General features: G+C 52.1%; 1 protein-coding gene across 1 annotated transcript in view; it reads left to right on the forward strand.

Annotated features, from left to right (window-relative positions):
* Positions 1 to 25,685, forward strand: part of LOC121559698 (A-kinase anchor protein 13) — a 120,171-nt gene extending 94,486 nt beyond the window's left edge. The window contains exons 20-23 of the mRNA XM_045217466.1: positions 6,112 to 6,162; positions 6,982 to 7,452; positions 12,137 to 12,425; positions 23,683 to 25,685. Of these exons, the coding sequence (XP_045073401.1) occupies positions 6,112 to 6,162; positions 6,982 to 7,452; positions 12,137 to 12,425; positions 23,683 to 23,732 (861 nt within the window). The 3' untranslated portion in view covers positions 23,733 to 25,685. The remainder of the gene's footprint in view (positions 1 to 6,111; positions 6,163 to 6,981; positions 7,453 to 12,136; positions 12,426 to 23,682) is intronic.
* Positions 25,686 to 25,930: the final 245 nt, after the last annotated feature.

The raw sequence follows: 25,930 nt of genomic DNA on the forward strand, positions 1-25,930 counted from the left end.
GGACCCAGACCCCAGGACCCCAGGACCCAGACCCCAGACCCCAGACCCCAGGACCCCAGGACCCCAGGACCCCAGACCCCAGACCCCAGACCCCAGGACCCCAGGACCCCAGACCCCAGACCCCAGACCCCAGGACCCAGACCCCAGACCCCAGGACCCAGACCCCAGGCCCTAGACCCCAGACCCCAGACCCCAGACCCCAGACCCCAGGACCCCAGGACCCCAGGACCCCCAGGACCCCAGACCCAGGACCCCAGACCCCAGACCCCAGACCCTAGGACCCAGACCCCAGACCCCAGGACCCAGGACCCCAGGACCCAGACCCCAGGACCCAGGACCCAGGACCCAGGACCCCAGGACCCAGACCCCAGGACCCAGCACATAAATGTATAGCACTGTAGTCCAATAGGCCAGACCCAGACCCCAGACCCAGACCATAAATGTATAGCACTGTAGTCCAATAGGCCAGACCCAGACCCCAGACCCAGACCATAAATGTATAGCACTGTAGTACAATAGGCCAGACCCAGACCCCAGACCCAGACCATAAATGTATAGCACTGTAGTACAATAGGCCAGACCCAGACCCCAGACCCAGACCATAAATGTATAGCACTGTAGTACAATAGGCCAGACCCAGACCCCAGACCCAGACCATAAATGTATAGCACTGTAGTACAATAGGCCAGACCCAGACCCCAGACCCAGACCATAAATGTATAGCACTGTAGTACAATAGGCCAGACCCAGACCCCAGACCCAGACCATAAATGTATAGCACTGTAGTACAATAGGCCAGACCCAGACCCCAGACCCAGACCATAAATGTATAGCACTGTAGTACAATAGGCCAGACCCAGACCCCAGACCCAGGACCCAGGCCCCAGACCACTGTAGTCCAATAGGCCAGACCCCAGGACCCCAGACCCCAGGACCCCAGACCCAAGACCCAGGACCCAGGACCCCAGACCACTGTAGTCCAATAGGCCAGACCCCAGGACCCCAGACCCCAGGACCCCAGACCCAAGACCCCAGACCCAGACCCCAGACCCCAGACCCAGGACCCAGGACCCAGACCCAGGACCCAGGCCCTAGACCCCAGACCCAGACCCCAGACCCAGGACCCAGACCCCAGACCCAGGACCCAGGCCCCAGACCCCAGACCACTGTAGTCCAATAGGCCAGACCCAGGACCCAGACCCCAGACCCAGACCCCAGACCCCAGGACCCAGGCCCCAGACCACTGTAGTACAATAGGCCAGACCCAGACCCCAGACCCAGGACCCAGGCCCCCAGACCACTGTAGTCCAATAGGCCAGACCCCAGGACCCCAGACCCCAGGACCCCAGACCCAAGACCCAGGACCCAGGACCCCAGACCACTGTAGTCCAATAGGCCAGACCCCAGGACCCCAGACCCCAGACCCAGACCCCAGACCCCAGACCCAGGACCCAGGACCCAGACCCAGGACCCAGGCCCTAGACCCCAGACCCAGACCCCAGACCCAGGACCCAGACCCCAGACCCAGGACCCAGGCCCCAGACCCCAGACCACTGTAGTCCAATAGGCCAGACCCAGGACCCAGACCCCAGACCCAGACCCCAGACCCCAGGACCCAGGCCCCAGACCACTGTAGTACAATAGGCCAGACCCAGACCCCAGACCCCAGACCCAGGACCCAGACCCCAGGCCCCAGGACCCAGACCCCAGGCCCCAGGACCCAGGACCCAGACCCCAGGCCCCAGGACCCAGACCCCAGGACCCCAGACCCAAGACCCCAGACCCAGAACCCAGACCCCAGACCCAGGACCCAGGACCCAGACCCAGGACCCAGGCCCTAGACCCCAGACCCAGACCCCAGACCCAGGACCCAGGCCCCAGACCCCAGACCACTGTAGTCCAATAGGCCAGACCCAGGACCCAGGCCCCAGACCCCAGACCCCAGACCACTGTAGTCCAATAGGCCAGACCCCAGACCCCAGACCCCAGGCCCCAGACCCCAGACCCAGACCCCAGACCCCAGACCCCAGACCCCAGACCCCAGGCCCCAGACCCCAGACCCAGACCCCAGACCCCAGACCCCAGACCCCAGGCCCCAGGCCCCAGACCCCAGACCCAGACCCCAGACCCCAGACCCCAGGCCCCAGACCCCAGGCCCCAGGCCCCAGGCCCCAGGCCCCAGGCCCCAGACCCAGGACCCAGACAGCCCCAGACCCCAGACCCCAGGACCCCAGACCCCAGACCCCAGACCACTGTAGTCCAATAGGCCAGACCCAGGACCCAGACCCCAGGACCCAGACCCCAGACCCCAGACCCCAGACCCCAGACCACTGTAGTCCAATAGGCCAGACCCAGACCCCAGACCCCAGACCCCAGACCACTGTAGTCCAATAGGCCAGACCCAGACCCCAGACCCAGGACCCCAGGCCCCAGACCCCAGACCCCAGACCCCAGACCACTGTAGTCCAATAGGCCAGACCCAGACCCCAGACCCCAGGACCCCAGACCCCAGGACCCCAGACCCCAGGCCCCAGGCCCCAGACCCAGACCCCAGGCCCCAGACCCCAGGACCCCAGACCCCAGGCCCCAGGACCCAGACCCCAGGCCCCAGACCCCAGACCCAAGACCCCAGGCCCCAGGCCCCAGACCCCAGACCCAGGACCCAGGACCCAGGCCCCAGACCCCAGACCCAGGACCCAGGACCCAGGACCCAGGCCCCAGACCCCAGACCCAGACCCCAGACCCCAGGCCCCAGACCCCAGACCCCAGGCCCCAGACCCCAGGACCCCAGACCCCAGACCCCAGACCACTGTAGTCCTATAGGCCAGACCCAGACCCCAGACCCCAGACCCCAGACCACTGTAGTCCAATAGGCCAGACCCAGACCCCAGACCCAGGCCCCAGACCCCAGACCCCAGACCCCAGGACCCCAGGCCCCAGACCCCAGACCCCAGACCCCAGACCACTGTAGTCCAATAGGCCAGACCCAGGACCCAGACCCCAGGACCCAGACCCCAGACCCCAGACCCCAGACCCCAGACCACTGTAGTCCAATAGGCCAGACCCAGACCCCAGGCCCCAGACCCCAGACCACTGTAGTCCAATAGGCCAGACCCAGACCCCAGACCCAGGCCCCAGACCCCAGACCCCAGACCCCAGGACCCCAGGCCCCAGACCCCAGACCCCAGACCCCAGACCACTGTAGTCCAATAGGCCAGACCCAGACCCCAGACCCCAGGACCCCAGACCCCAGGACCCCAGACCCCAGGCCCCAGGCCCCAGACCCAGACCCCAGGCCCCAGACCCCAGACCCCAGACCCCAGGCCCCAGGCCCCAGGACCCAGACCCCAGGCCCCAGACCCCAGACCCCAGACCCCAGGCCCCAGGCCCCAGACCCCAGACCCAGGACCCAGGACCCAGGCCCCAGACCCCAGACCCCAGACCCCAGGCCCCAGACCCCAGACCCCAGACCCCAGACCCCAGGCCCCAGGCCCCAGGCCCCCAGACCCCAGGCCCCAGGCCCCAGACCCCAGACCCCAGGCCCCAGGCCCCAGGCCCCAGACCCCAGGACCCAGGACCCAGACCCCAGGCCCCAGGACCCCAGACCCCAGGACCCAGACCCCAGGCCCCAGGACCCAGACCCCAGACCCCAGGACCCAGGACCCAGACCCCAGACCCCAGACCCCAGACCCCAGGACCCAGACCCCAGACCCCAGACCCCAGGCCCCAGACCCAGACCCCAGGCCCCAGACCCCAGACCCCAGGCCCCAGACCCCAGACCCCAGGCCCCAGACCCCAGACCCCAGACCACTGTAGTCCAATAGGCCAGACCCAGACCCCAGACCCCAGGACCCCAGACCCCAGGACCCCAGGACCCCAGACCCCAGGACCCCAGATCCCAGGACCCCAGACCCCAGGACCCCAGACCCCAGGACCCAGACCCCAGACCCCAGACCCCAGACCCCAGACCACTGTAGTCCAATAGGCCAGACCCAGACCCCAGACCCCAGGACCCCAGACCCCAGGACCCCAGACCCCAGACCCCAGACCCCAGGCCCCAGACCCCAGACCCCAGACCCCAGACCACTGTAGTCCAATAGGCCAGACCCAGACCCCAGACCCCAGGACCCCAGACCCCAGGACCCCAGACCCCAGACCCCAGGCCCCAGACCCCAGACCCCAGACCACTGTAGTCCAATAGGCCAGACCCAGACCCCAGACCCCAGGCCCCAGACCCCAGACCCCAGACCCCAGGCCCCAGGCCCCAGGCCCCAGGCCCCAGACCCAGGACCCAGACCCCAGGCCCCAGACCCCAGGCCCCAGGCCCCAGACCCCAGACCCCAGGCCCCAGGCCCCAGGCCCCAGACCCCAGACCCCAGACCCCAGGCCCCAGGCCCCAGACCCCAGACCCCAGGCCCCAGACCCCAGACCCCAGACCCCAGACCCAGGCCCCAGGCCCCAGACCCAGGACCCAGGCCCCAGACCCCAGGCCCCAGGCCCCAGACCCAGGCCCCAGACCCCAGACCCCAGGCCCCAGACCCCAGACCCCAGACCCCAGGCCCCAGACCCAGACCCCAGACCCAGGCCCCAGGCCCCAGACCCAGGACCCAGGACCCAGACCCCAGACCCCAGACCCCAGACCCCAGGCCCCAGACCCCAGACCACTGTAGTCCAATAGGCCAGACCCAGGCCCCAGACCCCAGACCCCAGACCCCAGACCACTGTAGTCTAATAGGCCAGACCCAGACCCCAGACCCCAGACCCCAGGACCCAGACCCCAGGCCCCAGACCCCAGACCACTGTAGTCCAATAGGCCAGACCCAGACCCCAGACCCAGGCCCCAGACCCCAGACCCCAGACCCCAGGACCCCAGACCCCAGACCCCAGACCCCAGGCCCCAGACCCCAGACCCCAGACCACTGTAGTCCAATAGGCCAGACCCAGACCCAGACCCCAGGCCCCAGACCCCAGGCCCCAGACCCCAGACCCCAGGCCCCAGGCCCCAGGCCCCAGACCCCAGGCCCCAGACCCCAGACCCCAGACCCCAGGCCCCAGACCCCAGACCCCAGACCCCAGACCCCAGACCCCAGGCCCCAGGACCCAGACCCCAGACCCCAGGACCCAGGACCCAGGCCCCAGACCCCAGGCCCCAGGCCCCAGACCCCAGACCCCAGACCCCAGGCCCCAGGCCCCAGGACCCCAGGCCCCAGGACCCCAGACCCCAGACCCCAGACCCCAGGACCCAGACCCCAGACCCCAGACCCCAGGCCCCAGACCCAGACCCCAGGCCCCAGGCCCCAGACCCCAGGCCCCAGGCCCCAGACCCCAGACCCCAGGACCCAGACCCCAGGCACCAGACCCCGGGCCCCGGGACCCAGACCCCAGGACCCAGGACCCAGGCCCCAGACCCCAGACCCCAGACCCCAGGCCCCAGACCCAGACCCCAGACCCAGACCCCAGACCCCAGGCCCCAGACCCCAGGCCCCAGGCCCCGACCCCAGACCCCAGACCCCAGACCCCAGGCCCCAGACCCCAGACCCCAGACCACTGTAGTCCAATAGGCCAGACCCCAGACCCCAGACCCCAGACCCAGACCCCAGACCCCAGACCCCAGACCCAGGCCCCAGGCCCCAGACCCCAGACCCCAGACCACTGTAGTCCAATAGGCCAGACCCAGACCCCAGACCCCAGACCCAGACCCCAGGCCCCAGGACCCAGACCCAGACCCCAGACCCCAGACCCCAGACCCAGGCCCCAGACCCCAGACCCAGGCCCCAGACCCCAGACCCCAGACCCCAGACCCCAGACCCCAGGCCACTGTAGTCCAATAGGCCAGACCCCAGACCCCAGACCCAGGACCCAGGCCCCAGACCCCAGACCCCAGGCCCCAGGCCCCAGACCCAGACCCCAGACCCCAGGCCCCAGGACCCAGACCCTAGACCCCAGACCCAGACCACTGTAGTACAATAGGCCAGACCCAGCAGCTAACAACTGGACTGCATTTTGGTCTCAATAAAATTCTAATGATTTATTTTCACTGTAAACATACCATATTGGATATAATGAAGGAAGAGTATTCCTTTCTGTTGGCCAATGTGTGTTGTCTTCTAGCAGGTCCTCCACAGTGTGAGCCACCTCTATGACCTGCTCAGCTCCCTGCAGGTCAGTGTGCTCACCTGGACTCTCTCCTGGTGTCTTGGGACTAGCTGTATTGGACTTAACCAGAATAATCTGAAAGACTCCTCTTGACTTCAGCCTGACTGTCTGTCTCTGTGGTATATCTGTCTCTGTGGTATATCTGTCTCTGTGGTATATCTGTCTCTGTGGTATATCTGTCTCTGTGGTATATCTGTCTCTGTGGTATATCTGTCTCTGTGGTATATCTGTCTCTGTGGTATATCTGTCTCTGTGGTATATCTGTCTCTGTGGTATATCAGTCTCTGTGGTATATCAGTCTCTGTGGTATATCTGTCTCTGTGGTATATCAGTCTCTGTGGTATATCTGTCTCTGTGGTATATCTGTCTCTGTGGTATATCAGTCTCTGTGGTATATCAGTCTCTGTGGTATATCAGTCTCTGTGGTATATCAGTCTCTGTGGTATATCTGTCTCTGTGGTATATCTGTCTCTGTGGTATATCAGTCTCTGTGGTATATCTGTCTCTGTGGTATATCTGTCTCTGTGGTATATCAGTCTCTGTGGTATATCTGTCTCTGTGGTATATCTGTCTCTGTGGTATATCAGTCTCTGTGGTATATCAGTCTCTGTGGTATATCTGTCTCTGTGGTATATCTGTCTCTGTGGTATATCTGTCTCTGTGGTATATCTGTCTCTGTGGTATATCTGTCTCTGTGGTATATCTGTCTCTGTGGTATATCAGTCTCTGTGGTATATCTGTCTCTGTGGTATATCTGTCTCTGTGGTATATCTGTCTCTGTGGTATATCTGTCTCTGTGGTATATCTGTCTCTGTGTCCCTGCAGGCAGTGGTAGTCCAGCAGGACAGCTTCATTGAGGATCAGCGCCAGGCTCTCACCAACCGCTCCGAACGCCTCCCCTCCTTCTCCTCCTCCTCCTCCTCCTCCCGTCCCTCCTCCCGCCCCAACTCCCTGATCGAGCAGGAGAAACAGCGCAGCCTGGAGAAACACAGACAGGAGATGGCCACGCTGCAGCGCCAGCAGGCCGCACACGACCAGGAGAAGAGGAGCAGGGAGAGGGAGTGGGAGGTGCGGGAGCAGCAGCTGACAGACAGGGAGGTGCGGCTCCTGGTGCAGGAAGAGGAGACGGGGAAGAGGAGCAGGGAGCTGGATACAGAGAGTATGGAGCTACAGGGGAAGAAGGAGGACTATCAGATAGATCTAGAGAGACTGAGAGACGCTCAGAGGAAACTGGACCGAGACACAGAACAGATCCACAGAGAAATGGAGCGGGTAGAACACATGAGACTGGCTGAGGTAAGATGCTATCTATACTATAATATATATCATATCTATACTATAATATATATCATATCTATACTATAATATATATCATATCTATACTATAATATATATCATATCTATACTATAATATATATGATATCTATACTATAATATATATCATATCTATACTATAATATATATCATATCTAAACTATAATATATATCATATCTATACTATAATATATATCATATCTATACTATAATATATATCATATCTATACTATAATATATATCATATCTATACTATAATATATATAATATCTAAACTATAATATATATCATATCTATACTATAATATATATCATATCTATACTATAATATATATCATATCTATACTATAATATATATCATATCTATACTATAATATATATCATATCTATACTATAATATATATCATATCTAAACTATAATATATATCATATCTATACTATAATATATATCATATCTATACTATAATATATATCATATCTAAACTATAATATATATCATATCTATACTATAATATATATCATATCTATACTATAATATATATCATATCTATACTATAATATATATCATATCTATACTATAATATATATCATATCTATACTATAATATATATCATATCTATACTATAATATATATCATATTTATTCTATACTATCTATACTATAATATCTATAATATTTATAACATACTATCTATATTATATATACTATACTATCTATATCATATCTGTATAATAATATCTATAATATACTATCTACTATAATATCTACACTATACAGTGTATTCGGAAGGTATTCAGACCCCTTAACCTTTTCCACATTTTGTTACGTTACAGCCTTATTCTAAAATTGATTTAAAAAATAAAAACATCTCATCAATCTGCACACAATACCCCATAATGACAAAGCAAAAATAGGTTTTATTTTATTTTTACAAATGTTGCACATAAAAAATCAAACGGAACTATCACATTTACATAAGTATTCAGACCCTTTACTCAGTATTTTGTTGAAGCACCTTTGGCAGTGATTACAGCCTCGAGTCTTCTTGGGTATGACGCTACAAGCTTGGCACACCTGTATTTGGGGAGTTTCTCCCATTCTTCTCTGCAGATCCTCTCAAGCTCTGTCAGGTTGGATGGGGAGCGTTGCTGCACAGCTATTTTCAGGTCTCTCCAGAGATGTTCGATCGGGTTCAAGTCCGGGCTCTGGCTGGGCCACTCAAGGACATTCAGAGACTTGTCCCAAAGCCACTCCTGTGTTGTCTTGGCTGTGTGCTTAGGGTCGTTGTCCTGTTGGAAGGTGAACCTTCGCCCCAGTCTGAGGTCCTGAGCACTCTGGAGCAGGTTTTCATCAAGGATTTCTCTATACTTTGCTACATTCATCTTTTCCTCGATCCTGACTAGTCTCCCAGTCCCTGCCGCTGAAAAACATCCCCACAGCATGATGCTGCCATCACCATGCTTCACCGTAGGGATGGTGCCAGGTTTCCTCCAGACGTGACGCTTGGCATTCAGGCCAAAGAGTTCAATCTTAGTTTCATCAGACCAGAGAATCTTGTTTCTCATGGTCTGAGAGTCCTTTAGGTGCCTTTTGGCAAACTCCAAGCGGGCTGTCATGTGCCTTTTACTGAGGAGTGGCTTCCGTCTGGCCACTCTACCATAAAGGCCTGATCGGTGGTGTCGCGTTTGTTTAGGGACGGGTCAGACCAAGGCGCAGCGTGATATGCGTACATGTTTATTTAACTGATAAACACACGACAAAACAACAAACCAAACTAAACGTGAAGTCCTCAGGCTAACAACAATACACGCCTCCAACACGGAACAAGATCCCACAACTAATGCATGCCAACAGGCTGCCTAAGTATGATCGCCAATCAGAGACAACGAGTGACAGCTGCCTCTGATTGGGAATCACACCCGGCCAACATAGAAATACAACATCTAGACAGAAACATAGAAAACACAACATAGAATATATTCACACCCTTACTCCACATATAAGTCCCCTGAGTCAGGGCGTGACAGGTGGAGTGCTGTAGAGATGGTTGTCCTTCTGGAAGGTTCTCCCATCTCCACAGAGGAACTCTGGAGCTCTGTCATAGTAACCATCGGATTCTTGGTCATCTCCCTGACCAAGGCCCTTCTCCCCCGATTGCTCAGTCTCTAGGAAGAGTCTTGGTGTTTCCAAACTTCTTCCATTTAAGAATGATGGATGCCGCTGTGTTCTTGGGGATCTTCAATGCTGCAGACATTTTTTGGTACCCTTCCCCAGACCTTTGGGGAGAACGGCTCATAAAAAATAGTCGGAACGGAGCTAATGGAATGGCATCATACACCTGGAAACAAAGTGTTTGATGTATTTGAAACCATTCCACTGATTCCACTCCAGTCATTACCATGAACCCGTCCTCCCCAGTTAAGGTGCCACCAACCTCCTGCGATATCCATTCCGTTGTCAAAGCTAAAATACCCCCTCTGCAAGATTAACGACTCAACTTGACCCTGCCTACCCAATGGCAGTTCAGTTATCCCTTGTCCTTAACCCCTACAGATCTGATAGATGCCGCTCTGCCTTGCCACTGGGCTCGTCTACAGCTAGGGACTGTTCCTCAGACTCAACAGGAAGGGCCTTACAGTCTAGTGGGCTGAGCCTAGTGCTTATGCTGCCTCGCCCCGCCCCCAGCCTAGTGCTTATGCTGCCTCGCCCCGCCCCCAGCCTAGTGCTTATGCTGCCTCGCCCCGCCCCCAGCCTAGTGCTTATGCTGCCTCGCCCCGACCCCTTCTATAAACCTGCCGCTTTCCCCGGATCGTCCAGAACTTCCACTGTAGGGCACTATGACGGGGTGCCTTCTATAAACTGGGTTGGCTTGGCCCAGAATCACCCCTCTTCCAACTCCTACCAATGCACTCAGTACCTATAGTTGAGGCTCAGGTTCCTTTTACGGTGACTGAGTCCATCAGGAAGTGTATAGGAGATGTTGTACCCACTGTGACTATTAAAACCTACCCAAACCAGAAACCGTGGATAGATGGCAGCCTAGGCACACAAAACTGAAACCACCGCATTTAACCATGGCAAGGTGACTGGGAATATGGCCGAATACAAGCATTTAACCATGGCAAGGTGACTGGGAATATGGCCGAATACAAGCATTTAACCATGGCAAGGTGACTGGGAATATGGCCGAATACAAGCATTTAACCATGGCAAGGTGACTGGGAATATGGCCGAATACAAGCATTTAACCACGGCAAGGTGACTGGGAATATGGCCGAATACAAACTGGCAGGACTCTGATGACACAGGGTTTCAGAACACCAAAGCAGGACTCTGATGACACAGGGTTTCAGAACAACTAAGCAGGACTCTGATGACACAGGGTTTCAGAACAACAAAGCAGGACTCTGATGACACAGGGTTTCAGAACAACTAAGCAGGACTCTGATGACACAGGGTTTCAGAACACCAAAGCAGGACTCTGATGACACAGGGTTTCAGAACAACTAAGCAGGACTCTGATGACACAGGGTTTCAGAACACCAAAGCAGGACTCTGATGACACAGGGTTTCAGAACAACTAAGCAGGACTCTGATGACACAGGGTTTCAGAACAACTAAGCAGGACTCTGATGACACAGGGTTTCAGAACAACAAAGCAGGACTCTGATGACACATGGTTTCAGAACAACAAAGCAGGACTCTGATGACACAGGGTTTCAGAACAACAAAGCAGGACTCTAGGTTATTCTAGGTTAAACTATCATCATTATTACACATTGACACGTCTTACTTATTAGTCCAGTTACATCTTAAACATCCAACATTTTAAACATTTCATCATTATAACATTTCAACATTATGACATTTCATCATTATGACATTTCAACATTATGACATTTCATCATTTTAACATTTCATCATTTGGTGGATGTATACTCTATATTCGTCCTGTAACAGACGGGGGGCCAGTATAAAATAATATATGCACTCACTAACTGTAAGTCGCTCTGGATAAGAGCGTCTGCTAAATGACTAAAATCTAAAATGTAAAAGAAATGTGTGAAATGGAAATGTGTTTCTTGCATTTCCCAACTCCCCCTGAGACATCTGCAGGGAGTGGGGTCACGGCCAGGGCCATTGTCCAGGGAGTGGGGTCACGGCCAGGGAGTGGGGTCACGGCCAGGGAGTGGGGCCACGGTCAGGGTCACCATTGTCCAGGGAGTGGGGTCACGGCCAGGGAGTGGGGTCACGGCCAGGGAGTGGGGTCACGGCCAGGGTCACCATTGTCCAGGGAGTGGGGTCACGGCCAGGGAGTGGGGTCACGGCCAGGGAGTGGGGTCACGGCCAGGGAGTGGGGTCACGGCCAGGGAGTGGGGTCACGGTCAGGGTCACCATTGTCCAGTACCCCTGGAGAGATTGGTTAGGTGCGTTGCTCAAAGGAACAGTTACAGTCTTTTCACAATGTCGGCTCCAGGATTCAAACCAGTGACCTTTCGGTTACTGGCCCAATGCACTAACCTCGAGGCTACCTGCCGGCCCGATATGATACTATATTATCTGAATAGAACTACCTCTAGCTCTAACATTACCCACCATCATTATAATGTTTATATAACGTAATATAATACCATATTTATAACCCCTCCTCCTGTCTTCTCCAACAGAAATGGATACAGAGAACTCCCTCCTCTACCTCAGACGACTCCCCCCACTTCTCCTCCTCTACCTCCCTGGACAAAGACCCAGGAGACCCCACAGAGCTCTCCTCCTCCCTCAGGAAAGACTCCCTGACCTCGTCAAAAGGGCAGAGCCTAAACCCTTTCTCTGTGTCCCCGGCAATAAAGGCCCCTAGAGGAGACAGGCAGGACCAGATACCCAACAGACTGCTGCAGCTGGCTAAAGGAAGCAACACAGACAAGAAGAAGGAGGAGGAAGAGGAGACACAGTCAGCAGGTATAACTACAGTACAGTGTAGAGACAGGGAGGACAGTCAGGGGGTATAACTACAGTACAGTGTAGAGACAGGGAGGACAGTCAGGGAGGACAGTCAGCGGGTATAACTACAGTACAGTGTAGAGACAGGGAGGACAGTCAGGGAGGACAGTCAGCAGGTATAACTACAGTACAGTGTAGAGACAGGGAGGACAGTCAGGGAGGACAGTCAGCAGGTATAACTACAGTACAGTGTTGAGACAGGGAGGACGGTCAGCAGGTATAACTACAGTACAGTGTAGAGACAGGGAGGACAGTCAGCAGGTATAACTACAGTACAGTGTTGAGACAGGGAGGACAGTCAGGGAGGACAGTCAGCAGGTATAACTACAGTACAGTGTAGAGACAGGGAGGACAGTCAGGGAGGACAGTCAGCAGGTATAACTACAGTACAGTGTAGAGACAGGGAGGACAGTCAGGGTACAGTCAGCAGGTATAACTACAGTACAGTGTTGAGACAGGGAGGACGGTCAGCAGGTATAACTACAGTACAGTGTAGAGACAGGGAGGACAGTCAGCAGGTATAACTACAGTACAGTGTAGAGACAGGGAGGACAGTCAGCAGGTATAACTACAGTACAGTGTAGAGACAGGGAGGACAGTCAGCAGGTATAACTACAGTACAGTGTAGAGACAGGGAGGACAGTCAGGGAGGACAGTCAGCAGGTATAACTACAGTACAGTGTAGAGACAGGGAGGACGGTCAGCAGGTATAACTACAGTACAGTGTAGAGACAGGGAGGACAGTCAGGGAGGACAGTCAGCAGGTATAACTACAGTACAGTGTAGAGACAGGGAGGACAGTCAGCAGGTATAACTACAGTACAGTGTAGAGACAGGGAGGACAGTCAGGGGGTATAACTACAGTACAGTGTAGAGACAGGGAGGACAGTCAGCAGGTATAACTACAGTACAGTGTAGAGACAGGGAGGACAGTCAGTAGGTATAACTACAGTACAGTGTAGAGACAGGGAGGACAGTCAGCAGGTATAACTACAGTACAGTGTAGAGACAGGGAGGACAGTCAGGGGGTATAACTACAGTACAGTGTAGAGACAGGGAGGACAGTCAGGGGGTATAACTACAGTACAGTGTAGAGACAGGGAGGACAGTCAGCAGGTATAACTACAGTACAGTGTAGAGACAGGGAGGACAGTCAGGGAGTACAGTCAGCAGGTATAACTACAGTACAGTGTAGAGACAGGGAGGACAGTCAGCAGGTATAACTACAGTACAGTGTAGAGACAGGGAGGACAGTCAGGGGGTATAACTACAGTACAGTGTAGAGACAGGGAGGACAGTCAGCAGGTATAACTACAGTACAGTGTAGAGACAGGGAGGACAGTCAGGGGGTATAACTACAGTACAGTGTAGAGACAGGGAGGACAGTCAGCAGGTATAACTACAGTACAGTGTAGAGACAGGGAGGACAGTCAGGGAGGACAGTCAGCAGGTATAACTACAGTACAGTGTAGAGACAGGGAGGACAGTCAGCAGGTATAAATACAGTACAGTGTAGAGACAGGGAGGACAGTCAGCAGGTATAACTACAGTACAGTGTAGAGACAGGGAGGACAGTCAGCAGGTATAACTACAGTACAGTGTAGAGACAGGGAGGACAGTCAGGGAGGACAGTCAGCAGGTATAACTACAGTACAGTGTAGAGACAGGGAGGACAGTCAGCAGGTATAAATACAGTACAGTGTAGAGACAGGGAGGACAGTCAGCAGGTATAACTACAGTACAGTGTAGAGACAGGAGGACAGTCAGCAGGTATAACTACAGTACAGTGTAGAGACAGGGAGGACAGTCAGGGAGGACAGTCAGCAGGTATAACTACAGTACAGTGTAGAGACAGGGAGGACAGTCAGCAGGTATAACTACAGTACAGTGTTGAGACAGGGAGGACAGTCAGGGAGGACAGTCAGCAGGTATAACTACAGTACAGTGTAGAGACAGGGAGGACAGTCAGCAGGTATAACTACAGTACAGTGTTGAGACAGGGAGGACAGTCAGGGAGGACAGTCAGCAGGTATAACTACAGTACAGTGTAGAGACAGGGAGGACAGTCAGCAGGTATAACTACAGTACAGTGTTGAGACAGGGAGGACAGTCAGGGAGGACAGTCAGCAGGTATAACTACAGTACAGTGTAGAGACAGGGAGGACAGTCAGGGAGGACAGTCAGCAGGTATAACTACAGTACAGTGTAGAGACAGGGAGGACAGTCAGGGAGGACAGTCAGCAGGTATAACTACAGTACAGTGTAGAGACAGGGAGGACAGTCAGCAGGTATAACTACAGTACAGTGTAGAGACAGGGAGGACAGTCAGGGGGTATAACTACAGTACAGTGTAGAGACAGGGAGGACAGTCAGCAGGTATAACTACAGTACAGTGTAGAGACAGGGAGGACAGTCAGTAGGTATAACTACAGTACAGTGTAGAGACAGGGAGGACAGTCAGCAGGTATAACTACAGTACAGTGTAGAGACAGGGAGGACAGTCAGGGGGTATAACTACAGTACAGTGTAGAGACAGGGAGGACAGTCAGGGGGTATAACTACAGTACAGTGTAGAGACAGGGAGGACAGTCAGCAGGTATAACTACAGTACAGTGTAGAGACAGGGAGGACAGTCAGGGAGTACAGTCAGCAGGTATAACTACAGTACAGTGTAGAGACAGGGAGGACAGTCAGCAGGTATAACTACAGTACAGTGTAGAGACAGGGAGGACAGTCAGGGGGTATAACTACAGTACAGTGTAGAGACAGGGAGGACAGTCAGCAGGTATAACTACAGTAGAGTGTAGAGACAGGGAGGACAGACAGGGAGGACAGTCAGGGGGTATAACTACAGTACAGTGTAGAGACAGGGAGGACAGTCAGCAGGTATAACTACAGTACATTGTAGAGACAGGGAGGACAGTCAGCAGGTATAACTACAGTACAGTGTAGAGACAGGGAGGACAGTCAGTAGGTATAACTACAGTACAGTGTAGAGACAGGGAGGACAGTCAGGGGGTATAACTACAGTACAGTGTAGAGACAGGGAGGACAGTCAGCGGGTATAACTACAGTACAGTGTAGAGACAGGGAGGACAGTCAGCGGGTGTAACTACAGTACAGTGTAGAGACAGGGAGGACAGTCAGCAGGTATAACTACAGTACAGTGTAGAGACAGGGAGGACAGTCAGCAGGTATAACTACAGTACAGTGTAGAGACAGGGAGGACAGTCAGCAGGTATAACTACAGTACAGTGTAGAGACAGGGAGGACAGTCAGGGAGGACAGTCAGCGGGTATAACTACAGTACAGTGTAGAGACAGGGAGGACAGTCAGTGAGGACAGTCAGCGGGTATAACTACAGTACAGTGTAGAGACAGGGAGGACAGTCAGGGAGGACAGTCAGCAGGTATAACTACAGTACCGTGTAGAGACAGGGAGGACAGCCAGGGAGGACGGTCAGCAGGTATAACTACAGTACAGTGTAGAGACAGGGAGGACAGTCAGGGAGGACAGTCAGCAGGTATAACTACAGTACAGTGTAGAGACACGGAGGACAGTCAGGGGGTATAACTACAGTACAGTGTAGAGACAGGGAGGACAGTCAGCGGGTATAACTACAGTACAGTGTAGAGACAGGGAGGACAGTCAGCGGGTATAACTACAGTAAAGTGTAGAGACAGGGAGGACAGTCAGCAGGTATAACTACAGTACAGTGTAGAGACAGGGAGGACAGTCAGCAGGTATAACTACAGTACAGTGTAGAGACAGGGAGGACAGTCAGGGAGGATAGTCAGCAGGTATAACTACAGTACAGTGTAGAGACAGGGAGGACAGTCAGCAGGTATAACTACAGTACAGTGTAGAGACAGGGAGGACAGTCAGCAGGTATAACTACAGTACAGTGTAGAGACAGGGAGGACAGTCAGGGAGGACGGTCAGCAGGTATAACTACAGTACAGTGTAGAGGCAGGGAGGACAGTCAGCAGGTATAACTACAGTACAGTGTAGAGACAGGGAGGACAGTCAGCAGGTATAACTACAGTACAGTGTAGAGACAGGGAGGACAGTCAGGGAGGACGGTCAGCAGGTATAACTACAGTACAGTGTAGAGACAGGGAGGACAGTCAGGGAGGACAGTCAGCAGGTATAACTACAGTACAGTTTAGAGACAGGGAGGACAGTCAGCAGGTATAACTACAGTACAGTGTAGAGACAAAGAGGACAGTCAGCAGGTATAACTACAGTACAGTGTAGAGACAGGGAGGACAGACAGGGAGGACAGTCAGCGGGTATAACTACAGTACAGTGTAGAGACAGGGAGGACAGTCAGGGAGGACAGTCAGCAGGTATAACTACAGTACAGTGTAGAGACAGGGAGGACAGTCAGCAGGTATAACTACAGTACAGTGTTGAGACAGGGAGGACAGTCAGGAGGACAGTCAGCAGGTATAACTACAGTACAGTGTAGAGACAGGGAGGACAGTCAGCAGGTATAACTACAGTACAGTGTTGAGACAGGGAGGACAGTCAGGGAGGACAGTCAGCAGGTATAACTACAGTACAGTGTAGAGACAGGGAGGACAGTCAGCAGGTATAACTACAGTACAGTGTAGAGACAGGGAGGACAGTCAGGGGGTATAACTACAGTACAGTGTAGAGACAGGGAGGACAGTCAGCAGGTATAACTACAGTACAGTGTAGAGACAGGGAGGACAGTCAGTAGGTATAACTACAGTACAGTGTAGAGACAGGGAGGACAGTCAGCAGGTATAACTACAGTACAGTGTAGAGACAGGGAGGACAGTCAGGGGGTATAACTACAGTACAGTGTAGAGACAGGGAGGACAGTCAGGGGGTATAACTACAGTACAGTGTAGAGACAGGGAGGACAGTCAGCAGGTATAACTACAGTACAGTGTAGAGACAGGGAGGACAGTCAGGGAGTACAGTCAGCAGGTATAACTACAGTACAGTGTAGAGACAGGGAGGACAGTCAGCAGGTATAACTACAGTACAGTGTAGAGACAGGGAGGACAGTCAGGGGGTATAACTACAGTACAGTGTAGAGACAGGGAGGACAGTCAGCAGGTATAACTACAGTACAGTGTAGAGACAGGGAGGACAGTCAGGAGGACAGTCAGGGGGTATAACTACAGTACAGTGTAGAGACAGGGAGGACAGTCAGCAGGTATAACTACAGTACATTGTAGAGACAGGGAGGACAGTCAGCAGGTATAACTACAGTACAGTGTAGAGACAGGGAGGACAGTCAGTAGGTATAACTACAGTACAGTGTAGAGACAGGGAGGACAGTCAGGGGGTATAACTACAGTACAGTGTAGAGACAGGGAGGACAGTCAGCGGGTATAACTACAGTACAGTGTAGAGACAGGGAGGACAGTCAGCGGGTATAACTACAGTACAGTGTAGAGACAGGGAGGACAGTCAGCAGGTATAACTACAGTACAGTGTAGAGACAGGGAGGACAGTCAGGGAGGACAGTCAGCGGGTATAACTACAGTACAGTGTAGAGACAGGGAGGACAGTCAGTGAGGACAGTCAGCGGGTATAACTACAGTACAGTGTAGAGACAGGGGAGGACAGTCAGGGAGGACAGTCAGCAGGTATAACTACAGTACCGTGTAGAGACAGGGAGGACAGCCAGGGAGGACGGTCAGCAGGTATAACTACAGTACAGTGTAGAGACAGGGAGGACAGTCAGGGAGGACAGTCAGCAGGTATAACTACAGTACAGTGTAGAGACAGGGAGGACAGTCAGGGGGTATAACTACAGTACAGTGTAGAGACAGGGAGGACAGTCAGCGGGTATAACTACAGTACAGTGTAGAGACAGGGAGGACAGTCAGCGGGTATAACTACAGTACAGTGTAGAGACAGGGAGGACAGTCAGCAGGTATAACTACAGTACAGTGTAGAGACAGGGAGGACAGTCAGCAGGTATAACTACAGTACAGTGTAGAGACAGGGAGGACAGTCAGGGAGGACAGTCAGCAGGTATAACTACAGTACAGTGTAGAGACAGGGAGGACAGTCAGCAGGTATAACTACAGTACAGTGTAGAGACAGGGAGGACAGTCAGCAGGTATAACTACAGTACAGTGTAGAGACAGGGAGGACAGTCAGGGAGGACGGTCAGCAGGTATAACTACAGTACAGTGTAGAGGCAGGGAGGACAGTCAGCAGGTATAACTACAGTACAGTGTAGAGACAGGGAGGACAGTCAGCAGGTATAACTACAGTACAGTGTAGAGACAGGGAGGACAGTCAGGGAGGACGGTCAGCAGGTATAACTACAGTACAGTGTAGAGACAGGGAGGACAGTCAGGGAGGACAGTCAGCAGGTATAACTACAGTACAGTTTAGAGACAGGGAGGACAGTCAGCAGGTATAACTACAGTACAGTGTAGAGACAGGGAGGACAGTCAGCAGGTATAACTACAGTACAGTGTAGAGACAGGGAGGACAGACAGGGAGGACAGTCAGCGGGTATAACTACAGTACAGTGTAGAGACAGGGAGGACAGTCAGGGAGGACGGTCAGCAGGTATAACTACAGTACAGTGTAGAGACAGGGAGGACAGTCAGCAGGTATAACTACAGTACAGTGTAGAGACAGGGAGGACAGTCAGGGAGGACGGTCAGCAGGTATAACTACAGTACAGTGTAGAGACAGGGAGGACAGTCAGCAGGTATAACTACAGTACAGTGTAGAGACAGGGAGGACAGTCAGGGAGGACAGTCAGCAGGTATAACTACAGTACAGTGTAGAGACAGGGAGGACAGTCAGCAGGTATAACTACAGTACAGTGTAGAGACAGGGAGGACAGTCAGGGAGGACAGTCAGCAGGTATAACTACAGTACAGTGTAGAGACAGGGAGGACAGTCAGGGAGGACAGTCAGGGAGGACAGTCAGCAGGTATAACTACAGTACAGTGTAGAGACAGGGAGGACAGTCAGGGAGGACAGTCAGCAGGTATAACTACAGTACAGTGTAGAGACAGGGAGGACAGTCAGGGAGGACAGTCAGCAGGTATAACTACAGTACAGTGTAGAGACAGGGAGGACAGTCAGGGAGGACGGTCAGCAGGTATAACTACAGTACAGTGTAGAGACAGGGAGGACAGTCAGGGAGGACGGTCAGCAGGTATAACTACAGTACAGTGTAGAGACAGGGAGGACAGTCAGCAGGTATAACTACAGTACAGTGTAGAGACAGGGAGGACAGTCAGCAGGTATAACTACAGTACAGTGTAGAGACAGGGAGGACAGTCAGGGAGGACAGTCAGCAGGTATAACTACAGTACAGTGTAGAGACAGGGAGGACAGTCAGGGAGGACAGTCAGCAGGTATAACTACAGTACAGTGTAGAGACAGGGAGGACAGTCAGCAGGTATAACTACAGTACAGTGTAGAGACAGGGAGGACAGTCAGGGAGGACAGTCAGCAGGTATAACTACAGTACAGTGTAGAGACAGGGAGGACAGTCAGGGAGGACAGTCAGGGAGGACAGTCAGCAGGTATAACTACAGTACAGTGTAGAGACAGGGAGGACAGTCAGGGAGGACAGTCAGCAGGTATAACTACAGTACAGTGTAGAGACAGGGAGGACAGTCAGCGGGTATAACTACAGTACAGTGTAGAGACAGGGAGGACAGTCAGCAGGTATAACTACAGTACAGTGTAGAGACAGGGAGGACAGTCAGGGAGGACAGTCAGCAGGTATAACTACAGTACAGTGTAGAGACAGGGAGGACAGTCAGGGAGGACAGTCAGCAGGTATAACTACAGTACAGTGTAGAGACAGGGAGGACAGTCAGGGAGGACGGTCAGCAGGTATAACTACAGTACAGTGTAGAGACAGGGAGGACAGTCAGGGAGGACGGTCAGCAGGTATAACTACAGTACAGTGTAGAGACAGGGAGGACAGTCAGCAGGTATAACTACAGTACAGTGTAGAGACAGGGAGGACAGTCAGCAGGTATAACTACAGTACAGTGTAGAGACAGGGAGGACAGTCAGGGAGGACAGTCAGCAGGTATAACTACAGTACAGTGTAGAGACAGGGAGGACAGTCAGGGAGGACAGTCAGCAGGTATAACTACAGTACAGTGTAGAGACAGGGAGGACAGTCAGCAGGTATAACTACAGTACAGTGTAGAGACAGGGAGGACAGTCAGGGAGGACAGTCAGCGGGTATAACTACAGTACAGTGTAGAGACAGGGAGGACAGTCAGTGAGACAGTCAGTGGGTATAACTACAGTACAGTGTAGAGACAGGGAGGACAGTCAGCAGGTATAACTACAGTACAGTGTAGAGACAGGGAGGACAGTCAGCAGGTATAACTACAGTACAGTGTAGAGACAGGTAGAAAACAGTCAGCGGGTATAAATACAGTACAGTGTAGAGACAGGGAGGACGGTCAGGGAGGACAGTCAGCAGGTATAACTACAGTACAGTACATATAAAGCATTATAATTGTTTTGAGATCCCAATCCAGTCCAGTTATTGGCTGATGGGTCTGTGGCCTGGGAAATTCTACTACAGTATATGTATGTGCTGGTGCTGGGATATGGGGGTTTCCAGTTGTCTTCATTGTGTATGTCTTCACACCCAGAGTTAATACTTGGTGGAATCACCTTGGGCAGCCATTTGAGTACGGTACTGCCATCTCTACCTTATTCTTATGGAAACATTTATACATTGTTTTTGTCAAAATTGCTCAAGTTCAGTAAATTTAGTTGGGAGTCATTGATGGACAGCAATATTCAGACCTCGTCTCTGATTTTCATGCACATTTAAATCAGGACTGAGACTGGACCCATCAGGACCAGTCAACAGTCTATCCCAGGGTCAGAGGACTGGACCCATCAGGACCAGTCAACAGTCTATCCCAGGGTCAGGTTTCAGAGGACTGGACCCATCAGGACCAGTCAACAGCCTATCCCAGGGTCAGAGGACTGGACCCATCAGGACCAGTCAACAGTCTATCCCAGGGTCAGGTTTCAGAGGACTGGACCCATCAGGACCAGTCAACAGTCTATCCCAGGGTCAGGTTTCAGAGGACTGGACCCATCAGGACCAGTCAACAGTCTATCCCAGGCTCAGGTTTCAGAGGACTGGACCCATCAGGACCAGTCAACAGTCTATCCCAGGGTCAGGTTTCAGAGGACTGAGACTGGACCCATCAGGACCAGTCAACAGTCTATCCCAGGGTCAGGTTTCAGAGGACTGGACCCATCAGGACCAGTCAACAGTCTATCCCAGGGTCAGGTTTCAGAGGACTGGACCCATCAGGACCAGTCAACAGTCTATCCCAGGGTCTGGTTTCAGAGGACTGGACCCATCAGGACCAGTCAACAGTCTATCCCAGGGTCAGGTTTCAGAGGACTGGACCCATCAGGACCAGTCAACAGTCTATCCCAGGGCTCAGGTTTCAGAGGACTGGACCCATCAGGACCAGTCAACAGTCTATCCCAGGGTCAGGTTTCAGAGAGACTGGACCCATCAGGACCAGTCAACAGTCTATCCCAGGGTCAGGTTTCAGAGGACTGGACCCATCAGGACCAGTCAACAGTCTATCCCAGGGTCAGGTTTCAGAGGACTGGACCCATCAGGACCAGTCAACAGTCTATCCCAGGCTCAGGTTTCAGAGGACTGGACCCATCAGGACCAGTCAACAGCCTATCCCAGGGTCAGGTTTCAGAGGACTGAGACTGGACCCATCAGGACCAGTCAACAGTCTATCCCAGGGTCAGGTTTCAGAGGACTGGACCCATCAGGACCAGTCAACAGTCTATCCCAGGGTCAGGTTTCAGAGGACTGGACCCATCAGGACCAGTCAACAGTCTATCCCAGGGTCAGGTTTCAGAGGACTGGACCCATCAGGACCAGTCAACAGCCTATCCCAGGGTCAGGTTTCAGAGGACTGGACCCATCAGGACCAGTCAACAGTCTATCCCAGGGTCAGGTTTCAGAGGACTGGACCCATCAGGACCAGTCAACAGTCTATCCCAGGGTCAGGTTTCAGAGGACTGGACCCATCAGGACCAGTCAACAGTCTATCCCAGGGTCAGGTTTCAGAGGACTGGACCCATCAGGACCAGTCAACAGCCTATCCCAGGGTCAGGTTTCAGAGGACTGGACCCATCAGGACCAGTCAACAGTCTATCCCAGGGTCAGGTTTCAGAGGACTGGACCCATCAGGACCAGTCAACAGCCTATCCCAGGGTCAGGTTTCAGAGGACTGGACCCATCAGGACCAGTCAACAGCCTATCCCAGGGTCAGGTTTCAGAGGACTGGACCCATCAGGACCAGTCAACAGTCTATCCCAGGGTCAGGTTTCAGAGGACTGGACCCATCAGGACCAGTCAACAGTCTATCCCAGGGTCAGGTTTCAGAGGACTGAGACTGGACCCATCAGGACCAGTCAACAGTCTATCCCAGGGTCAGGTTTCAGAGGACTGGACCCATCAGGACCAGTCAACAGCCTATCCCAGGGTCAGAGGACTGGACCCATCAGGACCAGTCAACAGTCTATCCCAGGGTCAGGTTTCAGAGGACTGGACCCATCAGGACCAGTCAACAGCCTATCCCAGGGTCAGGTTTCAGAGGACTGGACCCATCAGGACCAGTCAACAGCCTATCCCAGGGTCAGGTTTCAGAGGACTGGACCCATCAGGACCAGTCAACAGTCTATCCCAGGGTCAGGTTTCAGAGGACTGGACCCATCAGGACCAGTCAACAGTCTATCCCAGGGTCAGGTTTCAGAGGACTGAGACTGGACCCATCAGGACCAGTCAACAGTCTATCCCAGGGTCAGGTTTCAGAGGACTGGACCCATCAGGACCAGTCAACAGCCTATCCCAGGGTCAGAGGACTGGACCCATCAGGACCAGTCAACAGTCTATCCCAGGGTCTGGTTTCAGAGGACTGGACCCATCAGGACCAGTCAACAGTCTATCCCAGGGTCAGGTTTCAGAGGACTGGACCCATCAGGACCAGTCAACAGTCTATCCCAGGGTCCGGTTTCAGACCGCTGCTCCTTTCATGTTTATTCCTGACAAAAAAAACATGTTTTTGTTTTGGGCAGCAAAATGTGAAGACTGTGCAAGGGGTGTGTTGACTTTCACTAGGCACTGTAAATATGAAAGGGGTGTGATTGTAATCTGTTTCTCTATTTGTCTCCATAGATACCCAGCACCTAGATCCTCCTATAGATGGAGAGATCTACTTCTGCTGAGGAGACTCCTCTTCATCTCCTCCTCCCTCCTCTCCTCCCCTCCTCCTCCTCCTCTTCTCCCAGATGGCAATGCAACATCCCTCTCACCAGCTGAATGTAAGGCCAGGTTACCAAAGTGCCCAATCCTCAACCCACTACGTCCTCAAACACACACCCTCCCAACTGACACAATAGGAAGTGGAAGGTCTCGCATCGTATGAGTCATAAGCTCCATGTGCAATGTTCTGTCTCAGTGCTCACTACAGATTGGCTCCTGACTGTTACCTGCTGAAAGATTGTCTATAGCAATAAGGATACTGCCTCTATGTTAGATACTCTAGGTTAAAGGTTGTCTATAGCAATAAGGATAATGCCTCTATGTTAGATACTCTAGGTTAAAGGTTGTCTATAGCAATAAGGAAACTGCCTCTATGTTAGATACTCTAGGTTAAAGGTTGTCTATAGCAATAAGGATACTGCCTCTATGTTAGATACTCTAGGTTAAAGGTTGTCTATAGCAATGGGGATACTGCCTCTATGTTAGATACTCTAGGTTAAAGGTTGTCTATAGCAATGGGGATACTGCCTCTATGTTAGATACTCTAGGTTAAAGGTTGTCTATAGCAATAAGGATAATGCCTCTATGTTAGATACTCTAGGTTAAAGGTTGTCTATAGCAATAAGGATAATGCCTCTATGTTAGATACTCTAGGTTAAAGGTTGTCTATAGCAATAAGGAAACTGCCTCTATGTTAGATACTCTAGGTTAAAGGTTGTCTATAGCAATAAGGATACTGCCTCTATGTTAGATACTCTAGGTTAAAGGTTGTCTATAGCAATGGGGATACTGCCTCTATGTTAGATACTCTAGGTTAAAGGTTGTCTATAGCAATAAGGATACTGCCTCTATGTTAGATACTCTAGGTTAAAGGTTGTCTATAGCAATGAGGATACTGCCTCTATGTTAGATACTCTAGGTTAAAGGTTGTCTATAGCAATGAGGATACTGCCTCTATGTTAGATACTGTAGGGATGTGATGGACTAAATGAATACAATACCATTCTCCTAACTTTACCAATGATGATGGAGAGTGGTTTGAGCTACATAGTAATGGTCTCTGAGTGGTTTTAAATGTGGTCGTCTGTCATCGAAGCTGATGTGACCGGGTCTAAGGAGTCTGTCTGTCCTCTGGATGGAATTACATATCATCTTACTACTCATGCAGAATACTAAACTCCTACAAGCTGAAAAACGGGTTCATAAATGTGTCATGTATTCTATAACAAAGTGTTGAAGATTCTAGCAAGATGACCTACATTTAGTAATGTAGATACACAGAGCAGAAGAGAAACCAAGTTAAACTGAAACCAAGTTAAACTGAAACCAAGTTATAATGAAACCAAGTTATACTGAAACCAAGTTATACTGAGTTTCTCTGGTCAATTCTCCAGAGATTGGGGGAAAACATCGCTCCTGATGTGCTTGATATGTTGCAATAATCTCAATAACTACAATTTACATGTGATGCTATTGATCACTTTAAAAATCATTTCTGGTACATGTCCAATACTGCTTTGAATTGACAATCTATAATCAATATGTAGTTTATCCAGATCAGTCTGTCTTTATGGAGCAGCTACGGTGTGAAACACAATATTACTAATCCCAGAAGAACCGGAGAATACTCAAAGACTTAGACTGATATCAGCTGATCATCGACATGGTTCAAACTGTTCAAAAGCCACTTGTTACTTTGTGTCTCAGAAACTAGCAGGAAGGCTGAAACAGGACATGGTGTATATATTTGAACAGCATTATGTTTTTATGTCTTTAAATGAGACTTCTACCTGCAGAACAGGTATATTAAACCCCAACATAACAACAGCTCCAATCATGACCTCCGTCAGAAGTGTGGTCCTCTGTAGCTCAATTGGTAGAGCACGGCGCTTGTAACGCCAGGGTAGTGGGTTCGATCCCTGGGACCACCCATATGTAAAAATGTATGCACACATGTCTGAAAGTCGCTTTGGATAAAAGACTCTGCTAAATGGCTTATTATTATTATTTATTATTAAGTGGGATGCAAACGATTGTACTAATCAAATCGAATCAAATCAAATGTTATTTGTCACTTGCGCCGAATACAACAGGTGTAGACCTTACAGTGAAATGCTTACTGACAAGCCCTTAACCGACAATGCAGTTTTAAGAAAAAGTA

Source organism: Coregonus clupeaformis, unplaced genomic scaffold, assembly GCF_020615455.1.
Source record: "Coregonus clupeaformis isolate EN_2021a unplaced genomic scaffold, ASM2061545v1 scaf1065, whole genome shotgun sequence".
NCBI lineage: Eukaryota > Metazoa > Chordata > Actinopteri > Salmoniformes > Salmonidae > Coregonus > Coregonus clupeaformis.